At 41.6% G+C, this 23,028-nt stretch overlaps 1 protein-coding gene and 1 long non-coding RNA gene across 2 annotated transcripts in view; both read left to right on the forward strand.

Annotated features, from left to right (window-relative positions):
- The window catches only part of LOC141359253 (uncharacterized), a 452,145-nt gene that overhangs the window by 78,530 nt on the left and 350,587 nt on the right, over positions 1–23,028 (forward strand). The gene's annotated exons all lie outside the window — the stretch shown is intronic.
- Positions 1–23,028, forward strand: part of LOC129453497 (uncharacterized) — a 42,840-nt gene that overhangs the window by 8,978 nt on the left and 10,834 nt on the right. Inside the window, exons 4-6 of the mRNA XM_073862360.1 lie at positions 5,198–5,503; positions 7,432–7,566; positions 16,987–17,298. Of these exons, the coding sequence (XP_073718461.1) occupies positions 5,198–5,503; positions 7,432–7,566; positions 16,987–17,298 (753 nt within the window). The remainder of the gene's footprint in view (positions 1–5,197; positions 5,504–7,431; positions 7,567–16,986; positions 17,299–23,028) is intronic.

Genomic DNA, 23,028 nt, shown 5'->3' on the forward strand with positions numbered 1-23,028 from the left:
ACTTACCTAACCAGCGCTGTTGTATGTTGGAGGAGCAACTGTTGCCCACTGTGAAACAGGTACACCTTAGACCCTCCTCGGACAAGGCGGTGAGCGAGCTCACATCTAGCCACCCGTTCTGGTCCTCCGGTCAGGTGACGTACAGTTCCTCTCCTTACTCCTCAATGCTGTGAAAGAAGACAGTGGGTAATGTGAGTAACCTCTACTTATCTGTTGAAACCTTGAAATTAAAGCTAAGAGTTATATTTACCTGCCACGTCTGAGAGTCCCACGTAGTATGCCGCCCAGGTGAGAACCTGAAATTGAAGCTAAGAGTTATACTTACTTGTTACGTCTGAGAGTCCCACGTAGTATGCCACCCAGCTGAGAACCTGAAATTGAAGCTAAGAGTTACACTTACCTGTCACGTCAGAGAGTCCCACGTAGTATGCCGACCAGTTGATAACATGAAATTTAAGCTAAGAGTTATACTTACCTGTTACGTCTGAGAGTCCCACGTAGTATGCCGCCCACCTGAGAACCTGAAATTGAAGCTAAGAGTTACACTTACCTGTCACGTCTGAGAATCCCATGTAGTGTGTCCGCTAGTCGAAGACCTGAAAGTTAAGCTGAGAGAACCAGGATCAAAAAGTCTCTAATTGCTTGTGATCACAGGAAACGGCGAAGGGAGTACCTTGGAGGAACAGGAGAAAGGATCCATCTCTCCCGGCGAGGCACGGCCTTGGCCCCGTTCCGTAGTCAACTCCAGGCTCCGACGAGGGAGGGCCTCAACCTACAGGTGACCACTGGATTTAAATCCCCTATTAATTGTGTGTTCTATTTGCCTCCAGGGGCCGAGGAGGGCGCCACGTGTACATTAAGGAAAAACCAAGGAAGCTCTGATCAGCACGCAATAGAGGATATCACACTTACCTGGGACGAAGGAGCTCCGTCCCCTTCCCCTTGGCCCCTCTCTCACTCCCCCTGCAAAAGAAGCACAACACCGATAATTTTAATCCCCTTTCCCCCTCCCCATTCTGATTTTAAATAATTTAAATAAAGTTGTTCAAGTTTTACTTATCTTGTTTCATTGTCTGGTCATTGGGGTGCTTTTGGGGACCTCCTCGAGGTGAAACGTCCGTAGGGGCACTAGAGGCCCGCTCCGGTGGGTGACAGACACATCAGCCATTCTTTGGGCACACATCTTTGATAGACTTGAGCATGAGAAATACAGTGGTGTAACGTGTTTCACTCATCTGCAAAACGTCTGTCAGTCATAGTCAGTCAGTCATATTTATTTATAAAGCACGTTTAAAAACAACAGCTGTTGGCCAAAGTGCTGTACAAAATGTAGACATATAACAAAATACAAGAAAACAACATAAAACACGGCAACAAATACTACACAACAATTATGCCACTTTGCTTACTCATGAGTCATGACCATAGGCGACGGTAAATAAATATGTTTTAAGAAGAGACTTAAAGTCAGCGCAAGATTGTGCGGATCTGATATAGAATGGAAGGGTGTTCCATAATTGCGGAGCAGCGACAGAAAAGGCACAATTGCCTTTCGATTTCATCCGTGTTCTTTGAACAGTTAATTGAAAACTGTTAAACGAACAAAGATTCCAAGAGTCATTATGCTGGAACAGAAGGAGATCAGAAATATAAGATTGAGCCAGTCCGTGAATGCCTTTATACACAAACAGCAATGTTTTAAAATGAATGCGATATTTGACTGGTAGCCAATGAAGAGAGATCAACACTGGTGAAATATGTTCCCTCTTCCTCGTACCAGTCAACAATCGAGCTGCAGCGTTTTGAACAAGTTGAAGACGGGACAAAAGAGACTGTGAAACACCCAAGTATAATACATTACAATAGTCCAATCTGGATGAAATAAAAGCATGTATTACAGTTTCCATGTCTCTTGATGTTAAGAATGACTTCATTTTTGCAATGTTCTTTAACTGATAAAAACAACTTCTAACCACCGTATTAATCTGTTTATCAAAAGTTAAAATAGAATCAAAAGTAACGCCTAAGTCATGTGAATGGAGATTATTAGAAAAGTGACCCAGTTTACTGGCCACAACCTCGGTAGAAGTAGGGGAGCCAAAGATCGGCACCCACAGATGATGCTCGTTCACAAGATAATCGTTGTGAGATGGTGGGTGCCGGAGGTTGGTGAATGTCCAAAATTTGTTGTGAGTTGCTTAACCTCAAAATGAGCAAAGAAATGGTTGAGTTTCTCTGCCAGTGAAGCATCAGCGGTGATGTTGCTGTGGTTTTTGTTTTTGTAATTGGTAATACTCTGAATGCCCTGCCCCACTCTTATTGGATTTCTGTTTGTGAGGTGGTCCTCTATTTTCGTTTTATAGTTTTCTTTGGCGAGTTTGATGCCTCTCTTTAAAGGAATAGTCTACTCATTTTCAATATTAAAATATGTTATTACCTTAACTAAGAATTGTTGATACATCCCTCTATCATCTGTGTGCGTGCACGTAAGCGCTGGAGCGCGCTGCGACGCTTCGATAGCATTTAGCTTAGCCCCATTCATTCAATGGTACCATTTAGAGATAAAGTTAGAAGTGACCAAACACATCAACGTTTTTCCTATTTAAGACGAGTAGTTATACGAGCAAGTTTGGTGGTACAAAATAAAACGTAGCGCTTTTCTAAGCGGATTTAAAAGAGGAACTATATTTTATGGGGTAATAGCACTTTTGGGAGTACTTCGACTCGGCGCAGTAACACCCTCCCTCTCCCATTATGAGAGGGAGAAGGGGAGCGGACTTTTCAGGCGAGTCAAAGTACTCCCAAAAGTGCTATTACGCCATACAATATAGTTCCTCTTTTAAATCCGCTTAGAAAAGCGCTACGTTTTATTTTGTACCACCAAACTTGCTCGTATAACTACTCGTCTTAAATAGGAAAAACGTTGATGTGTTTGGTCACTTCTAACTTAATCTCTGAATGGTACCATTGAATGAATGGGGCTAAGCTAAATGCTATCGAAGCGTCGCAGCGCGCTCCAGCGCTTATGTGCACGCACACAGATGATAGAGGGATGTATCAACAATTCTTAGTTAAGGTAATAACATATTTTAATATTGAAAATGAGTAGACTATTCCTTTAAGTTGGATCTAGCAGTGGTGTACAAGGCTTTGTCATCAGACCTAAAAGCGGAGTGCCGTGCTTTAAGTAATGACTGCACTTCACATGTCATTCAGGGTTTTTGATTGCGAAACACTCAAATCTACTCTAAACTATTTGATTAACTAAATGAAGCTAAATGATTTAATTACAAGAAAAAATCAAAACGACGGTGGAAGACGGTGATGCGGTTGGCAAGTGATCTATCCTTTGAGAGACTGAACCCCCATTACCACTGGTTATACCGACTATTGCAACAAGCCTAGAGTGTAGTGAAGCTGTCTTGGCAATGGACTTTACATTACAGCTTTGCGTTTTTATATCTTGTCAGCTTAAAGGCGCTCTAAGCGAATCTGTGTGATGTCACTTCTTGTTGACGTTCAAAGTGTTTTCAAACAAAACGGAGCGTAGCTAATTCCTCCCCTCCCTTCCGTGCTTTATGAACGAGCAATGAACACGCCTAACCCCCACTCCCAAATCCTTCTTGTCGTTTATTGGCTGGAACACTTTATGTTTCGTGGTGGTAGGTTTGGCCACTCTGTTTTTGTTGCAGTTTGCGAAGCCTGGGCTATCTACAGAGACCGCGTTTTTTTACAGTGTGTTCAGGGGACAGGCAGCTAGCAGATAGTGAGGAGATGTTTACTGTATGAAAAAAAAAATGCCCTAAAACGCGTGAATTCGCTTAGAGCACCTTTAAGCTATAATAATGTTTAAAAAATAGAAGAAAGAAAGTGCAGCGTGTGGTTTCAAAACAAGAGTTGTTATCGCCATAGAAACTAGAAGCACAGTTGAAACTGCACATGAGCTTTACTGTACATTCACATCGCTGCTGAATTGAGATTTCAAAGTTACTAGAAGTCATTAATTTACAATGGACGCTGGCTTCTCTCAGCTGCAAGGAGCGTCAGATCCATCGTCGTCGCGTTTTGGGCGTTTTGAGCGACCAGTGCATCAATGAGAAAGTTGAAAGAAGCTCAACTTTATGGTAATGAGCTATGACATGGTTCAGTGGCAAGCAGCGGCAACCCCAGCAACCAATCCCAATATAGCCTAGATGTTCTTCGCTGGCTGATTCTGGAAAAACATACGATGTAAACTTTTGTTTCAACCAAAACATTAGTTCCAACAAAATGGAGGAGAAACTGAACATCGCTGTTGCTGGGTTTCCTATCATATATGATATGACTTTATTTACATATAGGGACCAGTTACAAAAGAACAAGGCATTGGATAAAATAGATGGTATAGTTTGTGTCCCTGGTGAGTTTGTGAAGTGAATGCTGATGTTTCATTATATTTTTAGCTAATACTGATAGATACTCAAATGTGTCTGTGTCTTGCCAGTAGGACTGCAAGATAAATCATTTAAGCATTCATTTCACGATGTATGAATCCATGTCACATCGCTGGAAGAATAGGGAGCTATCGTAGTTGATCCGTGATTCATGTATTTTTTTGTTAACATTTCATGGTGAGACAGACCTCAGAGCGGCCAAAGCGTCAACAAGCTTCCTCGTACTTTTTGACAAGCGTCCTTGACTGGGCGGTCTGAGATTCTTTGTAGGATCAATTTGGCGGCGGTGTGGATGTACAGTTAGCACTGACTGACTTTGATCACGGTCATTCTCCGATCGACTCGGGTTTTACACACAATGTTAATCAGACCCGGGACCCAAAGTAATTGAACTTGGAACAACACAAATCCTACTGTCAGTTTAATATAAACCCGGAACCGTATGGGTCCTGAGTCCTCCATGAAGACCTCTATGCATACATCTCTTTTCAAGTTTAGAAACATGCTTTAACGCAAATAGTCATATCCAAAGAGTGTCATTATCATGGAAGAATGTGTGTGAAAAGTAGATAAATTACAGTATGTCTCTGTCCAGTTGTGTCAGTTAATTTTACATTGTTCTGTGTTTAGTATGCTGGCCAGTATTCTTGTGATGTTGCTGAAGATATTAAGTTGTAATAGAGGTCTATTAGACATCAATGATCTCAGTTTGATGATTATATTAAAAATGACTGACAAGTGTTTAATCTCTGTGTTTGATACAGGTGAAGTGAAGACAGTGTCAGTGATGAAGGGTGATCCTGTCACAATAAACACTGATGTTCCTGACATTAAAACCTATGATCGGATACTGTTGGTCTTTGGGTGTGATGACAAACGGATTGCTGATGTAAATAAACAGAATGAACAATTCACTCTTTATGGGAGAATCAGAGAGGGACTGATGCTGAATGATCAGACTGGAGATCTCACCATTAAAAACATCAGAAATGAAGATGGTGGACTTTATGAACTGACGATGAGTAGCAGAAGACGATCCATTCAGAGGAGATTCAGTGTTAGTGTCAGTGGTGAGTAACTTTTGTCTTTTAGTATAATCAAGAATTTACATCAGATCTCATTTAAATCAGAGCACTAGTAACATTTCTACATTAAACACTTTACACTGATATAACATGTTAAACATACACAGGGTTTCCACGTGTCCTGGAAAATTAGTAACTCATTTTTCAGTCCTGAAAAACATTTTGGAAAATGAGAGAAAGCTTTAAATGTTCTAGAAAATGTCAATGTTGACCTGGATTTTTAAAATAAATTCTCAGTAATTGAGGTGTCAGGATACACAGAGCCTAGTGTAGGTCCTATGCGGAACCATAAATCACCCTTAAGCCACAGCCAACGGCATATACTGACGCGCACCTCTCTAAAAATTGAACACTGTGTCAGTTCTACATGGACCGCACTAATTGGTCTGCTAGAACCCCTCCCACCAGGTCATAAAATCTGCTTCACATTTCCTCATACGCATTTTTGCTTGCAATGTTTAAAATAAAGATAGACTAAGTTGAGAAGCTATATTAAACATCTCAAGCTGCAAAAAAAGGGGCTGTCTATCTCAATAATTGCTGATGCTTCTCCAACAACAAGGCTATTGCCTTGATACTTCATTTTCATTTCATTTTTTACCCAGCTAGAAATAAAAAGTTCTAAGAACGTTCCCTGAAAGTTCCCAATGTTCCCAAAAACATTCTGCCAACGTTAAAAGCGACCAGTTTTTTTTAAGTTCTAGGAACGTTTCTGTTGTCTGAACATTAGAGTAATGTTACATTTTACCATTTTTAAACATTATGACAATGTCATGTTTTAATGTTCACACAATGTTTAAAACAACAACTGTTTATTATATTGACTTGTTTAATTGTTATGTAAATGATAGAGAAACATTGCATTTTATTATTTAATAAAACATTATTTCTGAATGTTCAGTAAATATATTGCTGTAGAAAACACAATTCACTTATTAGGTTTAGATGTTGATGTTTTGTTTCATTTTAAGTCACCTTTATTGTGATTAGTGTTTGTTTTAGTTGGTCTCTTGACACTTGACTTTTTGCTTGCTATTTTTTTCCAGGTTGTGTTAACTTTGTGTTAATGCACCACATTTGTTATAAAAAGTTAATAGTGTAATTCTGTGGTTGTTGGTACATAATGGTAAAGATCATCACCCAATTCATTTAACAATCAAAAGTTTATCCTCTGTCAACAATGCAAACTAGATCCAGCTCCTTCACAGCAGTCCGTCATCAAGGAGTTCCAGAAACCCTGGACAAAAAAATCCGCTGCGCAATTGGGACGCACAAACATCAAGAATCAGACTATGAATCTCAACCATGGTGACAATTAAAGGAACAGTATGTAGGATTGTGGCCAAAACTGGTATTGCAATCGCAAAACTTGTGGCTAAAACTGGTACTGCAATCACACAACTGGTGGCCAATACACAAAATGACAACATAAACATGAGTTGAGGGCTGCAGCTCCACTTTTTAAATGACAATATCCTGGCTGGACTGCTGTTGTCAGTGATATAAGTATTTGAAATGAAAATGATTTCTTAATGTCTAGTGACATATCAGGGCCATTTTATAATTAATTGATATAAATTTCTTACATACTGTTCCTTTAAATGAAAAACTTCATGCTGCAAAGCATGCTGGGTATTAACAAATTACAAATCTCATTCAGGACTCCCAGCATGCACTGCAGCATGGATAAATAAGGATTTTTTTAAGAATTTTATTTGTCACCATGGTGACCATAACAATCATTTTGTCATTACATCTGATTTTGGAGGATTTTCATGATTGACTTTAAATAGAATAAGATTCATTGGCGTTTATTCTGTTTTATTCAGATCTGCTGTTGGTTTCTGATATTTGTTTATGATCAGATTATCAGATTGAGTTACAGTAATGATTGTGTGTTTGTATCATTATAGAGAGAGGTCTGTCTCCAGGTGCTGTAGCAGGAATAACTGTTTTCTTCCTCCTACTTGCTGCTGCTGTTGCTGGTGGTGGCGCTGCTGGTGTGATTTATTATCGCCGTAAGATCACTAAAGCAAAACATCAACTGGGTAAGAATCGTCTACAGCTGAAAGAATATAATGATCTTTATTCTGCTATAATAAATTGAATGGAAAGGTGTAAACATGTTTGTTCATAGTCAGTTTAGCCCTGCATGGCCTCAAATCTAGGCCCTGGCCCCAAATCTAGGCCCTGGCCCAATACGTTAGTAGTATGTATAAGGTACCACCTGTCAAAAAATTATTTATGACCCCCTGTCAATCATACTTTGACAGATGGTCCCACCCCTGTCAATCCAAACTTTGTATGCGTTGAACATTTTTGAGTGGCGTTTTTTTTTTTTGCCGGCAGTCCGGATGCCCGTTAAATCAATCAATCAAAGCGCTGCATTAGGCAATTGTTTGACATTTTTATTGACGTGTTAATCAAAAGGTTTTGTATTTTTGGTGTGAGTTAAAAGTTGTACAGTTGTAGGTTTTTTTCTGGTTGTCATTTTTATGGTCGGTGTCTCTCCCCCACAGCTCATATACCTTCCAAATCAGCAGGGGTGCTTGTGAATGAGTATGTGTGCCTGTTTCTAAAACCTTGATGGTAAAATAAATGTAATTCTGCCCATTCTGACAAAAGTAAAGGTTTATCTTAGATGTAGTGTTTCTTGAACCATGTCTCTGATTAAAAACGGGGCTATGCATGTTTTGATGTGAAGCGCCCATTAGAGCTCGACCGATATGCATTTTTTGGGGCCGATGCAGATACAGATATTAGGGAGTAAAAAAAGACAGATAACAATATATCGCCGATATTCTTTATGTGTATATTATAGTACAGTACACATATACTACAGTATATTAAACTACAGTTCTCTACATAGAATACACTATATACATTAACAGAATATACTATATATAAATACTTTTTTGCAATGATCACTCACAAATGTGGTGATCAAACACTTAAAATAACGTGACAAAGATATGTATATAGGCAGGTGTGTTAACAATAAGTTAACAATAAACTTTATTATCCAAAATGATTCTGATAAAAGTGCACAAAACAGTAAACTTGACTTATTATAAATAACTTTAAAACACAAACAGAACAAAATACATATAATTTGAATCATTGTCAGTTTTGATGAGAATAATGTTATATTGGGCTTATTTTGACATTGTTTATTTGCTTTACAAATTAATTAGCACCTTACCGTTAAGACGACAATGTAGTACTGATGTAGGCTTATGTTTAATGTAGTGCACAACGTTTTTATGACGGGAACCCAAAGTGTTCTGCCGGGACTTTAAACTTTTATAAAACTAAAGCGTCTGCTCTCTGCCTCTTTTATTTAGCGAGGGTGTAAAGTTGCGCGAGCTTATTTAATCAATTGCTTTGAAATTAGCATGTTCAGTAACAACACAAGCAGCTGTACTCCCACAGACTGCGCAGCAGTTTAAACGCGTCCTTTCTCTGCCTCGCGTCATTTCTTACGCTTGGGTTAACAACTCGCAATTGAACAAAATAGTCGGATTAAAAACACCAAATGTAAACAGGAATGTGTCTCTCTCGTCCACTTATAATCCAAACGACCGAAGCACGTCTTAATACCAGGTGTAAAATGTTGTGGAGAAACCGCATGACTGCCACCACCTGAACTGAGAGACTGAGGCTGAAGCCGAAATCGCATACTTACTGACTAGGGACTAAATTTCACTGATTATCTACTTAACGTGTGCTAAGAGAGTACGTACGTTCGCGTTAGTATGGACAGCATCCGCCATGTTGACGTTATCATGTGACCTATGACGTAGTAGACTTGTTCGAGTTCATGCGGAACCACAAGAACCGACAGGAGATTGACATCTCAATACCGTGAGAGTGCTTCGAAATCAGACTTCTCCGTATGATTTCTGGAATTGCTCTCACAGTACTTTGATGTCATCCACCTGTTGGTTCTTGCAGAGGTGCATGAACACGAACAAACCTAGGCCATTTCTCAATATGCGTTCTTGTCTGTACTTGTGGACTTGTGAAACGTCATCAGTCGCGGACCAAGTACTGTTCCAAATCAAAGTTCGCATCAAGCCCAAGTTCACATAAAATCCCCGGATGTGTTCTTGATCTGCCCATTTTATCGAGGATGCATCAGAGGAGACTTGTGTGGACTTATGACAGCGAAGTTTCCCAGAATTAATTTCGCGTCAGGAGTTCGTTCTTCCGAGTCTGAACTTGCAAGTTCGAACTATGAAGGACACAAGTCCGAGTTTGGCGTACTTGGTATTGAGAAACGGCTCTAATAACAGGCATAAAAACGTATGCGTGTGTATGAGGAACAGGTGCACTAACACCTGATTGCATCAGTAACTTGACAACTCTACTACGGTCTCTGTCAGTGTTACAGATATATTACACATTAGTTTGTAGTGCACAAAAATAAGTAAAACAAGCAGATTGTAATTTAATATCGATTGCTGTGCTTGAATACAAACTTTATGATTATATACATTTTAGTGAAGCAATCTCTGGTATTTACTTAAAACAACAGTAAACATGACTAAAAAAATGAATGAATAAAACCATCACAATAAATGAAAATGTATAGAAATGAATAACATATGAAACAAAACTTTATTCAAATGTATTTTTCTAACAAACCATCACATATTTACTATCATCTCAATACAGCTGTTGTCAGGATCCCGAATGTTATTAAGTGTATTTTGTCTTGTTTCTGGTGCCGGGATCCTGACACCCCCGTATACGTGTTCTGTGTCTGTGTGGAGAGTCATGTGGTCTGTGTTTATGTTTGGTGTACCGCATGCTCTCCTGTCTTTAGTCTTTACCTTACCCTCCTGTTTCGTTGTTAGCTCTTGATTAGTTAATTCCCTCCACCTGTTTGTCATTGTTCCCTAGTTTAGTTTTCCCTATTTAAAGCCCTTGTGTTTGCTGTCCTGTGCCGGTTCATTGTGTATCGTAAGATACTGTTGCGTGTGCCTTGTTTGTCCTAGTCATGATTATTTTCTAGTTTTGTCATTGTTTGCCCCCTCGAGGGTATTTATGTTTTAATAAAACGTCTTTTAGTTACGATCTGTCTGCGATTGGGTTCTATCCATCACCACACCCTGACAGCTGTGATATCACACAGCTATGAATCAGCTGAGCACTTTGTATATCCTGGCCGGTCTGTGAGTGAAGTCAGGGTGCTGGAAAAGCCCTGTGTGTGTATCAAAATCACCCAATTGGCTGGTCTCCAGTCGATTGCTTTGCTTTCCCGTGGCATCATGGGAAAGCTGGGATAAAAGTGTCCACCCGATGCATGCTTCAGAATCTGTAGGGCATCCGGGGATTTCTTGCCTACTGATTTTATGGATACTGAGGATTCGGACATACTACTCTGTTTCCCCTACTACATTTTCAGTAAGTTGGCAGTTTCGGACGATACTTAAGTACACGTGCCTCTGAATCTTGCGAGAAATTGTCTAAAATCCCGGAAATTCTCGCATACCCTTTTACGTATACTGAGGTTACGGACATACTACTCGTTCGCCTACTGCTTTTTGCCTACTATATAGTATGGCAGTATGCGGATTCGGATTCAGCCTGACTGAAGTGAATGGGGGTGGGGGATTGGCTGCTGTCACTACAGTGAGTGACCTGGGTCACCATTAGCAACCAGTAGGGCGCGCTCTGCTGTACAAACAAGTACTTACATCTTTCAAAAGCATTTAATGTGTTCTGTAAGAAAAGTTCTTATCGACTGCATATCTGCAGCTTATATGTTGATACAGATATATCTGCGACAGGCTCATATCGGCCGATAAAACCAGCAAAACGATAAATCGGTCGGACTCTAGCGCCCATGCATATTTTATGTTTGCAACTAAACTTTGCTTTGTAACTTCTCTCCGCCCATTTATCTAATCTGAGGTACTGAACACAATGTTTTACGTCTTTTTTTACTTCTGGCATGAATACACGGTGTACAGCGCTATTTTTAGCTTTTCATTGATAAAACTAAAGCGGCTGATCTCCTTAGTTCCCTTTCAGTCGGTCACTACGACGTCACGTCGTGACCGACGAATTGGGAACCGCTTCGCGGGTGACCTATCTGCTTCGAGAAACCTTTAAAATGCCAATGAACTTGGCATGCAGATAATTGCATCTTCCGGCGCCGCCCCGCCGCACAGGTATTTAATGAGCGGCAGGTGCAGTTATCAAATCAGCTTTTTAGCTTCGAAAGCTGGCAGACTGACTGCTCACGAGAAGCTACTCTCTGCTCTTTGGAGAACTCTGCGTGTTCGATTTGGTTGGGCAAAGGCATTTCAGCGGAGGCTCGCGGGTGTTCCACCTCTCTTTTTAATTTTTTGACTTTTTTCTCACTCTTAGTTGAGTGTGTGCGTAGCCGTTCCCCTGTGTGCTTCATCAACTTCAGCACATTAAAAGAGTGTTTCCTCTAAAAGAGTATTGCGGTGTTCTGCGTCTTTTTAAAGAAAGCATTTCACTTGCACTGAGACGGGAGCGTCTTTTTAAAGATGTCTGAAGGATCTGCACAGATGAGGTCACGGTCCGGCAACTAAAGAATCCTGTGTGGCTCTGACCTGGTGCTACGAGCGACTGGGTTCACCCCACAGGCCGCTGGACGTGCTATGCCCACCCCCGGTGGTCCAGGAACGCCATCTCTGGTTGTGTCTTGCGGGCATTAGGTAGGTCGTTAATAATCGTCCTAATGTTCCATTTTAGACCAGCCATTTCGGCGACGCGGCTGAGAGTGTTCAACAATGATCGACCGCTTTAGAGCAGACTTAGGCATCATGCCACGTCGGAGCCTAGCTGCCCCCTCCGTTACGTCAGTATAATGGTCTGCTTTTCGCCGAGGGCGTCCTGCTACGGCTTTTTTTGTTCCTTCATCCCGGCAGCTCTGAGGAACCTGTCGTAAGCAGTACACCCACTCACTCAGCCCGCTACAGAGGTGGAAAATGAAACTTAGCGGCTCTGAGTCGGGCGATCTGAAGATGGAGAGGATCGCTCTTCATGAGATGGTGAAAGCATCATTCTCCCCCCCACCCCGGAGGAGGGCCGGGTGGGGAATCCTTGGTTTCGTTTTGTGTTCCGCCTACTTCAATCGGCACCCACTAACTTCAAAGAGCGAATTCCTCTTCTTTCTCCAAATCACTGGAGGCATATATTAGTTTCGGACGGCTCAAAACCCTAAGTTCTCCTCTTCCTCATTCGCCTGCGGATGTATCGAGCGGGACATCTACAAAGGAGCCTTTGCTCAGCATCCATCAGCGGTTTCGGGTGAGTGTTTCATTACACACAACATCTCACAATGCGGCCAAAGAGCACGCGTCGTCGAGTTCCCCATCTCCGCTCGCCACGGGTACACATCGTGTCATCAATTTCCTCTCGCTTGGTATCTGGGGGCCTGGGAAGAGCTTCCCAGCCCGTCGCGTTGGCTTTTACGCACGATCCGTCTCGGTTATACATTCAATTTGCCCGGCTACCTCCCAAATATTCAGGCTTCACCACAATGAAGGCTGCCGATGCGCACGTACTGCGTGCGGAAGATTGCTGTCCTATTGGCGAAGGACGCGATCGACCGGTCCCTCCAGCCGAGATAAAGTCGGGGCTTTACAGCCCTTACTTCATTGTACCCAAGAAGAGTGGCGGGTTGCGTCCGATCCTAGATCTGCGTACTGAATCGAGAATTCACAGAATTCACATTCACAGAATGCTGTTCAAAATGTTTACGCAGAGGAGCATATTTTAATGCATCCGCCCATAGGATTGGTTTGCAGCCTTCAACCTGAAGGACGCGTACTTTCATGTCTCCATATGTCCCCGACACAGGCCGTTTCTCTGCTTTGTGTTCGAGGGGAGGGCATATCAGTACAAAGTCTCACCCTTCGGGCTTTCTCTCTCTCTCCCTGTGTCTTCACGAAAGTTGCGGAGGGCGCACTGCAACCCCTGAGAGACAGAGCGGTGTTTGCGTTTTGGCGTATTGGCTCATAATAGCTCAGTTTCGTCAGATGCTGTGCACACACATAGATCGTGTACTTAAACACCTCGCTCGTCTCGGTCTTCAGGTCAACTGGGGAAAGAGTAAACTTTGCCCCGTGCAGAGAATCTTTTTTCTCGGAATGTAACGGGATTTGGTCGATTTAACAACACGTCTCATAGAAGCGCGTGTTCAGTCAATTCTGACTTGCCTAAACATTTAAAGGCAAGGTTGCGGTTCCACTGAAATAATTTTAGAAACTTCTGGGGCATATGGCAGTAGCTGTGGCTGTGACACCGCTCGGGCTGCTCCATATGAGACCGCTTCAGTGTTGGCTTTATGACCGAGTCCCGAGGAGAGTGTGGCTCACCGGCTTTCACAGTATTATAATTACATCGAGATGCCGTCACACTTTCACCCCGTGGTCAGACCCAGCGTTTCTCAGGGTGCGGATGCCACTGAGATAGGTCTCCAGGCATGCTATTGTTGGCAAAGATGCCTCTACAACGGGGTGGGGAGCCACGTACGGCGGGCTCGTCGCTTGGGGGGTCTGGTCGACATTCCAGCGACATTGGCATAAATTGCCTCGAGCTGTGCACTGTTTATCTTGCGCTCGTCCGTTTCATCAACATGATTTGATGCTTAAGATGTAGTGCGCACCGACAACACTGCGGCTGTAGCGTATATCTATCGCCAAGGCGGTCTGCGCTCTCGTCACCTGTCACATCTCGCCCGTCATCTCCTCCTCTGGAGTCAGAAGTATCTGAGGTCTCTTCGTGCCATTCACATGTCGGGGTTGCTGAACACAGCGGCAGTCGCGCTCTCACAAGCAGCTCGCTCCGGCGAGTGGCGACTCCACCCCCGGTCGGTTCAGCTGATTTGGAAATGTTTCGGCAGAGCGCAGTTAGATCTGTTTGCTTCTTCAGAGACAACCCATTGTCGCCTGTTTTATTCATTATCCGAAGGAACACTCGGCGTGGATGCACTGGCACACAGCTGGCCGCGGGGTTTCCCCCAGTAAGCTTTATTGCGCAGACACTGTGCAAAGTCAGGGAGGACGAGGAGCGCATTCTATTAGTTGCGCCGTACCGGACAACTAGGAATTAGTTTTACAGAGTTCACTCTCCTCGCGACAGTCCCTCCCTGGCTGACTCCCTGGCACATATGGCACCCTCGCCCGATCTGTGGAACCCCCATGTGTGGTCTTTGGACTGGGTGCGGAGGTTTTAGGTGGTTTACCCCAGGCGGTATCTAACACCATCGCTGCAGCGCGAGCGCCGTCTACGAGACAGGCGTATACGCTGAAATGGAACCTGTTTGTTGTTTGGTGTACCTCTCAGCGAGAGGACCCCCGAGAATGTTCGATCAGTATTGTGCTTTCATATCTCCAGCACCGCTTGGAGAAGAGGCTGTCACCATCTACTATTAAAGTAGATATCGCGGCAATATCCACGCATCACGCACCCATAGACGGTAGATCTGTGGGTCAGCGTGATCTAGTCATTAGGTTTTTAAGAGGGGTGACTGAGGCTGAATCCTTCGCGCTCCCTCTATTCCTCCTTGCGACTCTTCCATGGTGCTGAAAGCCCTTTAGGACTGCCCTTTCGAGCCTCTGCTGACGGTGAGCTTCAAGTTTCTCACTATGAAAACTTTGACGCTCCTCGCACTGGCTTCTATTAAAAGGATAGGGGATCTTCATGCATTTTCAGTCAACGATTTGTGCCTTCAGTTCGGGCCGGCTGAATCCAGCGTTAAACTGAGACCCCGGCCAGGCTACGTGCCTAAAGTTCCCACCACTCTCTTTAGAGATCAGGTGGTGAACTTACAAGCGCTGCCTTCGGAGGCAGACCCAGCTATGGCTTTGTTATGTCCTGTACGTGCACTACGTGTGTATGTGGATCGCACTCAAAGCTTTCGAACCTCAGAACAGCTCTTTGTCTGTTACGGTGGTCAGCAGAAAGGGAAAGCTGTCACTAAACAGAGGATGTCTCATTGGATTATAGACACAATCGCCCTGGCTTATGAGAAACAGGACATTCCTTGCCCTTTTGGTTTGAGAGCCCATTCAACCAGAAGCGTGGCTTCATCTTGGGCTTTGGCTCGTGGTTCCTCGCTTTCAGATATTTGTAGAGCTGCTGGCTGGGCGACACCTAATACGTTCACTAGATTCTACAGTGTTCGTGTTGAGCCGGTATCCTCTCGAGTTCTCTCGTCAGATCAGTGAGAACATCGAGGAACGGCTCCTGTGTCGGCTTGGAGCCTTTCTTTTTGGCTGCGCAAAAACCGCACCATTATGGAAGGCCATCGGGGCAAAAACGTTACAAAAAACTGTTCTTTGTCTTCTCCACTGCTTGGTAGCCGATGTTGCGGAGCATCGGCTGGCAGCCTCTCACTAGATGTATCTTTGACTATCTGGGTGAGGCTAGCGCCCACATTGCGCCCCCTAGTGGTTTCTTTGTGTATTTCCATGGAAAGTTTCTGATTTACCATGTTTCCCTTAGAGGAGTTCGTTCCGCGCCTCTCTAGTGTTGCTAAGAGAGTGCATTTTTTATAGACCTCGTGTCTTTTTATCCATCACCTTAGTGGTAGACCCCTAGAGGGTTTTTCTTCCGCAGCGAACTTAGTCCCGCCTGACGAGTTCGCTTCCCAGTTCGCCTAGTCACTATCGTGGGTTAAGGAACAAGTAGTGACCGGCCTCTGCTTCAACCCATTTCCGTTCCCTTAAAGAGGAGAGTCGGAGGGTTTACGCAGGCACTGGAAGGGTCAGCTTCAGTGGCGCTTGGTAGGGATTCCCAATTCGTCGGTCACGACGTGACGTCGTAGTGACCGACTGAAAGGGAACGTCTCGGTTACATATGTAACCCTCGTTCCCTGAAGGAAGGGAACGGAGACGTCACGTCCCGTCGCCACAGTTTGCTGTTCCACTGCTGATATCGGCCGGACCCTTTCCTTCTGTTCAGCTTTCTCAGCAAAAAATAGCTGATTTGATAACTGCACCTGCCGCTCATTAAATACCTGTGCGGCGGGGCGGCGCCGGCAGATGCAATTATCTGCATGCCAAGTTCATTGGCGTTTTAAAGGTTTCTCGAAGCAGATAGGTCACCCGCGAAGCGGTTCCCAATTCGTCGGTCATGACATGACGTCTCCGTTCCCTTCCTTCAGGGAATGAGGGTTACATATGTAACCGAGACGTTTTGTTTTGCATTTTATTTCATCAATTGCGCTGAAAATTCAGAGAAAGCTTTAACATATACAGTACAGGCCAAAAGTTTGGACACACTCACCCGTTCTTTATTTATATATTTTTTCCACATATCAGAATAATAATAAACCTGTCCAAACTATGGCATAACACACATGCAACTGTGGTAACTGTGTTGGTGACTGAAAGGATCCAAAATAAATCAAAACTTATATTAATAGATGAAAACCAGCTGAATTGATTTAATTTCTATGTTTCTGTCGGCTGCTGTTACAGATGAAATACAACCATTGCAAGTGGATGAGAGAAAATCTGCTGATCTGAAGACTGAAGTTAATGACATGGAGAGAGTTGATCTGATAGAGTGGAGATTTGGAGAAACTCTCATAGCTGAAATCAATCCTGCAAACAATATCTTCAGTACATATGATGGTGATGATGATCTATTCAGAGATAAACTGAAGCTGAATCCTCAGACTGGAGATCTCAACATCAATGACATCAGTGAGGAACATGATGGAGTTTATACACTGAAGATCATCAGAGATGGAAAAACATCATACAAGAGATTCAATGTGTCTGTCAGAGGTGAGTAACTGAAATGTTTCAGTGTAATAATGATTTTATGATCTGTACTCTGTTGACAGTATACTGTAGATATATGAGTGATTCATGACTATTGACTTACAGTGAAGATTTTGTTACAGCAAGAAAAATGCGGATGCATTTGCAAGTAAAAAACAGAATAAATTATTAAAGCTCCACTGTGTAGGATCTACTCCCATCTAGCGGTGAAATTCTATATGACAACCATATCCAAATCCGTCTCTTTTTGTCCATTTTCGACCGCTTCTCTCCAGATTACTGAGGGGATGGTCTGTGGACGAGTCCCTCTCCTGTCATTTAATCATGAGCGGGAGTAATGACGGGTTTAAATGGACGCAAACTAATATTATGTCAAAGTCCAATGCTTATGTTTTAAGTAAACATGTTACACCATGTTTTGTCCATGTAACATTATATGTAAGAGCTTTGTCTGATATTGGTATAATAAGATCGCGCAACTTTCACACGCTTGTAAAATGAAACGAAAGACGCGCAGATCAGCTTTAGTTTTGTCAATGAAAGGCTAAAAATTGTGCTGTAATCATGTGTTTGTGCTAGAGGTCAGAAAAGATCTAAAACATTGATCTCAGTACCTCAGATTACATAAATGGACAGAGAGACGGCGTGTGGCTCTTTGAACACATTAAAGGGGCCATGGCACAAGACTTTTTTAAGATGTCAAATAAATCTTTGATGTCCTCAGAGCACATATGTGAAGTTTCAGCTCAAAATACCATATAAATAATTTATTATCACATGTTAAAATTGCCACTTTGTAGGTGTGTGCAAAAACGTGCCGTTTTGGGTGTGTCCTTTAAAATGCAAATGAGCTGATGAAATTCAATCACAATGATGGTGGTTTGTTGCAATTGAAACTCAATTGTGCCTTTCTCTGCACTAAATGGCAGTGCTGTGGTTGGATAGTGCAGATTAAGGGGTGGTATTATTAGGGGTCAAGCCCAGAATGGGCGAAGACCCCTATTGTATCCGTTAATTTTCTGTTTCTTATTCTTCTTCTTCTTCATCCTCTGCCATTGCGGTCTATGGCAGCCCATAGAACAGTACGTAGGAAAGTTATGAAATTTGGCACACTGATAGAGGACAGTCCAAATAATATCCACAGCAAATTTGGAGTCTGTATCTCAAACCCGCTAGCGCCACCAACAGTCCAAATTTGCACTTACTGTTTTGCTTATAACTTCTGAGCCGTAAGTCCTAGAAACAAAATTCTTGCTTCCTCTGATTCCTTGGCTGAAGGCGATTGACGTCATTTTCCGTCATGAAAATTTTCCCCCCATTTTGAATTATTCCTAAAATCTACTTTTTTGAACTCGTCCTAGAGCTTTTTTCAGATTGCCACGAAAATCTTTATGTAGCACCTAGAGACACTCACGGCAAAAAATAATGGAATTTGAGTCGATTCGTTAATCCGTTTCCGCATACCGCGTCAACGAATTTTACATAGAGTGCTAAAAACGGATTTGAGGCTGTATCTTCGCCAAACTTAAGCCTATTCAAACGACACTGGGTACTTGTGATGCCAGTCAGGAACTAAGGCTGCATGCACAGTTTTGTCGGAGCACCACCTAGTTGCCAGACAAATGTTTTATATGCCTATAACTTTGGTTTCAGTCAATGTATTTTCATGTGACTTATTTCTTTGGAGTTTTGAACAGTTGCTAAGTCCAACGATACCAAACATGCCAGGATTGGCCTTACGGTTAGCCCTGTGCATCAAAATAGCGCTTAAAAAACATTTGACTCATTTAATTTGTTTTAACATGTTGTGACCCATGTTTTGCCACTGCAACGATCAGTCACGTGTCCTTCAATGCTCTAATGTTCCATGATTGTCAATAACAGAAGGACAATTGCAGTAGACAAAAACATAGATTTTTTTTTTTTGATTACTTTTGCGTTTTTTCATCTGAAATCATTAGGTTTACATAGGTTCTTTAGTCTGCTTACCAAACTCAACTTAACATCCTTCTGTGCCCTTTTTGGCTTGACCCCGGTATTGCTGCTTGCAGCTATATTTATAATAAGAGCTCCTTCTGACATCATAAGAAGAATGGTTTACCAAAACTAAATTACTGGGTTGATCTTTTTTACATTTTCCAGGTTGATAGAAGCACTGGGGACTCAATTATAGCACTTCAACATGGTAAAAGTCAGATTTTTATCCCGTATTTTTTAACCACGCTATAGTTAGCCAAGCAACTATAAAACTTCGAGTTTACACCATAGACTGTATATATGTAAACAAATATGCTGAATTACCTGTGGAGAAGATAGAAAGTAGGCAACTTTGGTGTCCCTTGAGCCTCATGATCTTGAAAAAACTAACATTACTCCAATATTGACTTTGGTCTTGTTGTTTTTCCTGTTGCGTTGTAGTTTTAAATCTCTTTTTCGCTTCCTTGCCGACTTGTTTTAATGTCCTCAAGAATAGGTCTTCATCAGGCTTTCAAATCTGCCTCAAATCAAAGCATTAGATCGCGGGATCATCACAGTGTGCAGCTGTTGTTTAATCTGAAGGATTCAGTCTACGCAGGCCGCATATGGAGGCTGCATACGTCATCAAGCCTGGTTTATTTAAATTAACTGAGCATTACATTCGCAAGTCATAAGCATATTACATCAATTTACTATTAACAAAAATAATTGTCAGCTTTATAATTGTTAATATTTTGAAATAAGACTGTCTTGATGACGTATACCGCCTACACATGCAACCTCCAGAGGCTTTAGCTAGCGGCCAGCGTGAGTGTAGTCTGAAAAGGCGAATGGCGGAGCTTGAATTTCAGGAATGTCCCTCGTCGGTGAATGTATTACAAAGATGGAGGCACAACATGAATTCAGCCAGTCGAGCGACTCGACCGTATGTATTTTAAATAGCAGATTCTACACTTACGAGAATACTTTGATTAGTGGGTGGAAGTAATTACACATGAATGAGCACATACTTTTGAAAGAACACACGTGTTTTTGCTAAGAATAAACTCAAAATATTACACAGTGGAGCTTTAAGAATAAATGTCACATGAAATAACACTGCAGGCAGCAGGTGAGAGATGGTGTAAGTCTAGGTAATCCGATGAATGATGAAAGATAACAATCCAGATAAATGTCCGTGGAGAAAACCGAACCAGTAATCCAATAAACGGGCAGTGATGCCACAGTTACTTTGAAAAAGTAATCTGATTACTGATTACTGATTACTCCTTTAAAAAGTAACTAAGTTACTTTACAGATTACTTGATTTTAAAAGTAACTAAGTTAGATTACAAGTTACTTTGTTAGTTACATTCCAGTAGCTGCCAACACCCCCACTGCCTCAACATTAAAAATGACAACCGGTTTTGCCAACACTCACTTTATTGGAAGTGCATTTTTAACAGTAACGTCAACAATGTATCTCCTGACATTTTAAGTTGAACTGTTGTGTTTTAAAAAACTAAAATATATATATATATATTTCTTGACTTCACTAAACATAAATAGGGGTGAGCAGGGGCCATTTTCAGAAAAACTTAATTTTAAAAGTTAATGTTTTAGACAGAGATATATTTTTGCTGTGGTCAATAACTCACAAGTGTGGTCTATCAAAACCAGCTGGAATTTTGAACAAATGTAAAACGACTTCTGTATAATTTCACTTTAAACAAGAGTAGTGAATTGTTACTTTTGACCTTGACAGCAGGGACGAAAGTAACACACAGGTGGGTCAAAAGTAACACAACAAAACATGATAGATTTTTGTGTTACACTTGTTTTTATTAAATATATATTACTATGACCTCTTTAATATGTAACTGCAAACTTATTTTGTCATTTATCTTTGTAAAAAATAATTAAATTACATTTTTATTTTAAATTTCAGTTTTATCAAATGTTTCAAAAGCAACCAACAGTACAAACTTAAATTGCTGAGACTAAAAAAAATTCAAGTGTTACTTTTGACCCGACAGGATCTACTTACTCTATAAACTCGACTTACTTTTATTTTGAAAAACTGAGAAGTCTTCAGGATGTTATATAGTAAATACCTTGTAGATTTATCAGTATTGTAACACATGAAATGAGAAAACAACGCGTTGTAAGAAAAAAAGACCGCTTTTGGAATGTACTTATCATGGTTGAAAACACAGTTCTGGATCTACACGTGGAAATCGGTGAGTAAATAACGCGATATTTGTCAACTCTTTCAGAGGTTATGTGCTAATATGCTGTCATAGTGAGATTTAGATGTTATCAGGGCTCGGAGAAAATCGTTCTTCAACTCTCCCACACTTACTGGTTTTGCACTGAAGTCCAGCTTTTGTTGTTTGGGTAGTGGATGAACTCCTGCTCACTGTCTGCTTCGCATCACCGGGTGGGACTTGCTCTTAGTTTGACTGTCTGCACCGTGCTGCGACTCAAAATGTTTTTTTTTTTTTAAATTGACGTAGTGTTTTGTAGCTGCATCTCTCTTCTCTCTCCATTGTACGTTGTTTACGTTTGTGTCGCTTACACGTGACCTGAATTGTCCTCGTGCTGAAAACGTGACTTGTTGCACACCTGACTTCACTTCCCGAGACGCAAGAAGAAATATACAAGAAAATATATATTTTACTAAGGAAAATTTCAAAAATAGTAACGCACAGTGACTTGGATAAGTAACTTTAATCTGATTACTGGTTTGGAAATATTAACGCGTTAGATTACTCGTTACTAAAAAAAGTGGTAAAATTAGAGTAACGCGTTACTAAGTAACGCGTTACCGGCATCACTGTAAACGGGAAACAGAGTGGGGAACTGGAAACAGGCATAAACAACACATAACATTAAATAATGCTCAGACAACCACTCGACAAAAAGACAGGGCTTATATGTTTGGGCAGTGATGAGCTGCAACTGATGCAGGCGCAGATGAGGAGCATAATCAGTGGCTCCTCCAGGTGAATCCAGTAAGTGGGATGACACAAACACATGCACACACAGACAAGAAAAAAACTGAAGTTTTAACAACCTTGACATTTTCACACTGTTTCACACAAGTCTGACTTATCTTCTGTCTAAACTTGATTTTAACAGCAGGTAAAGTAACTTTTTACACTTGTTATATTAAAACGGTTAAAGCGTAACTAAACCCCTGGTCAGAGCCTGACTCCACCCACTGGCAATATTTGAAAAATGCAAGAAAAGTGGGCAGATCCCAACGGAGATAGAGGGGACGAACCAAGCTCGTACCAAGTGTGTGGTGAGATCGTAACAAGGGCGTGGTGAGCTTGAACCTGCTTACGTCACAAGTCATTTTTTGGAGCCAACATCCAATAGGAAAATTCAACTGCAGTAGCCACCGTTTAACCTGAAGAGGGCAGCACTCAGACGTTTTTACACCATATATTGTAGTATTGAAACACTTTATATCCAAATGTCAAAAAATGTACTAAAATCAATGAACAGCACTAATAAAGCATCATTCTTACAGATCATTAACTAAAAAAAGTTGGTTTAGGGTTTAGTTACTCTTTAACAGTCCACACATGTGAACTCTGTGCATCCTTCAATACAGATATTTGGTTGGTTTGATTCAATCATACATGACATCATTGGTATGTTATGCAAACAAATAAACACACTGACTGAATAATTATCATCACTAATATTGAACAACTGATATTTTATTAAAGTAATTTACCCATTAGATGAATTCTCACTGTTAGGAGA

The sequence above is a fragment of the Misgurnus anguillicaudatus genome, chromosome 23 (assembly GCF_027580225.2).
Source record: "Misgurnus anguillicaudatus chromosome 23, ASM2758022v2, whole genome shotgun sequence".
Lineage (NCBI taxonomy): Eukaryota > Metazoa > Chordata > Actinopteri > Cypriniformes > Cobitidae > Misgurnus > Misgurnus anguillicaudatus.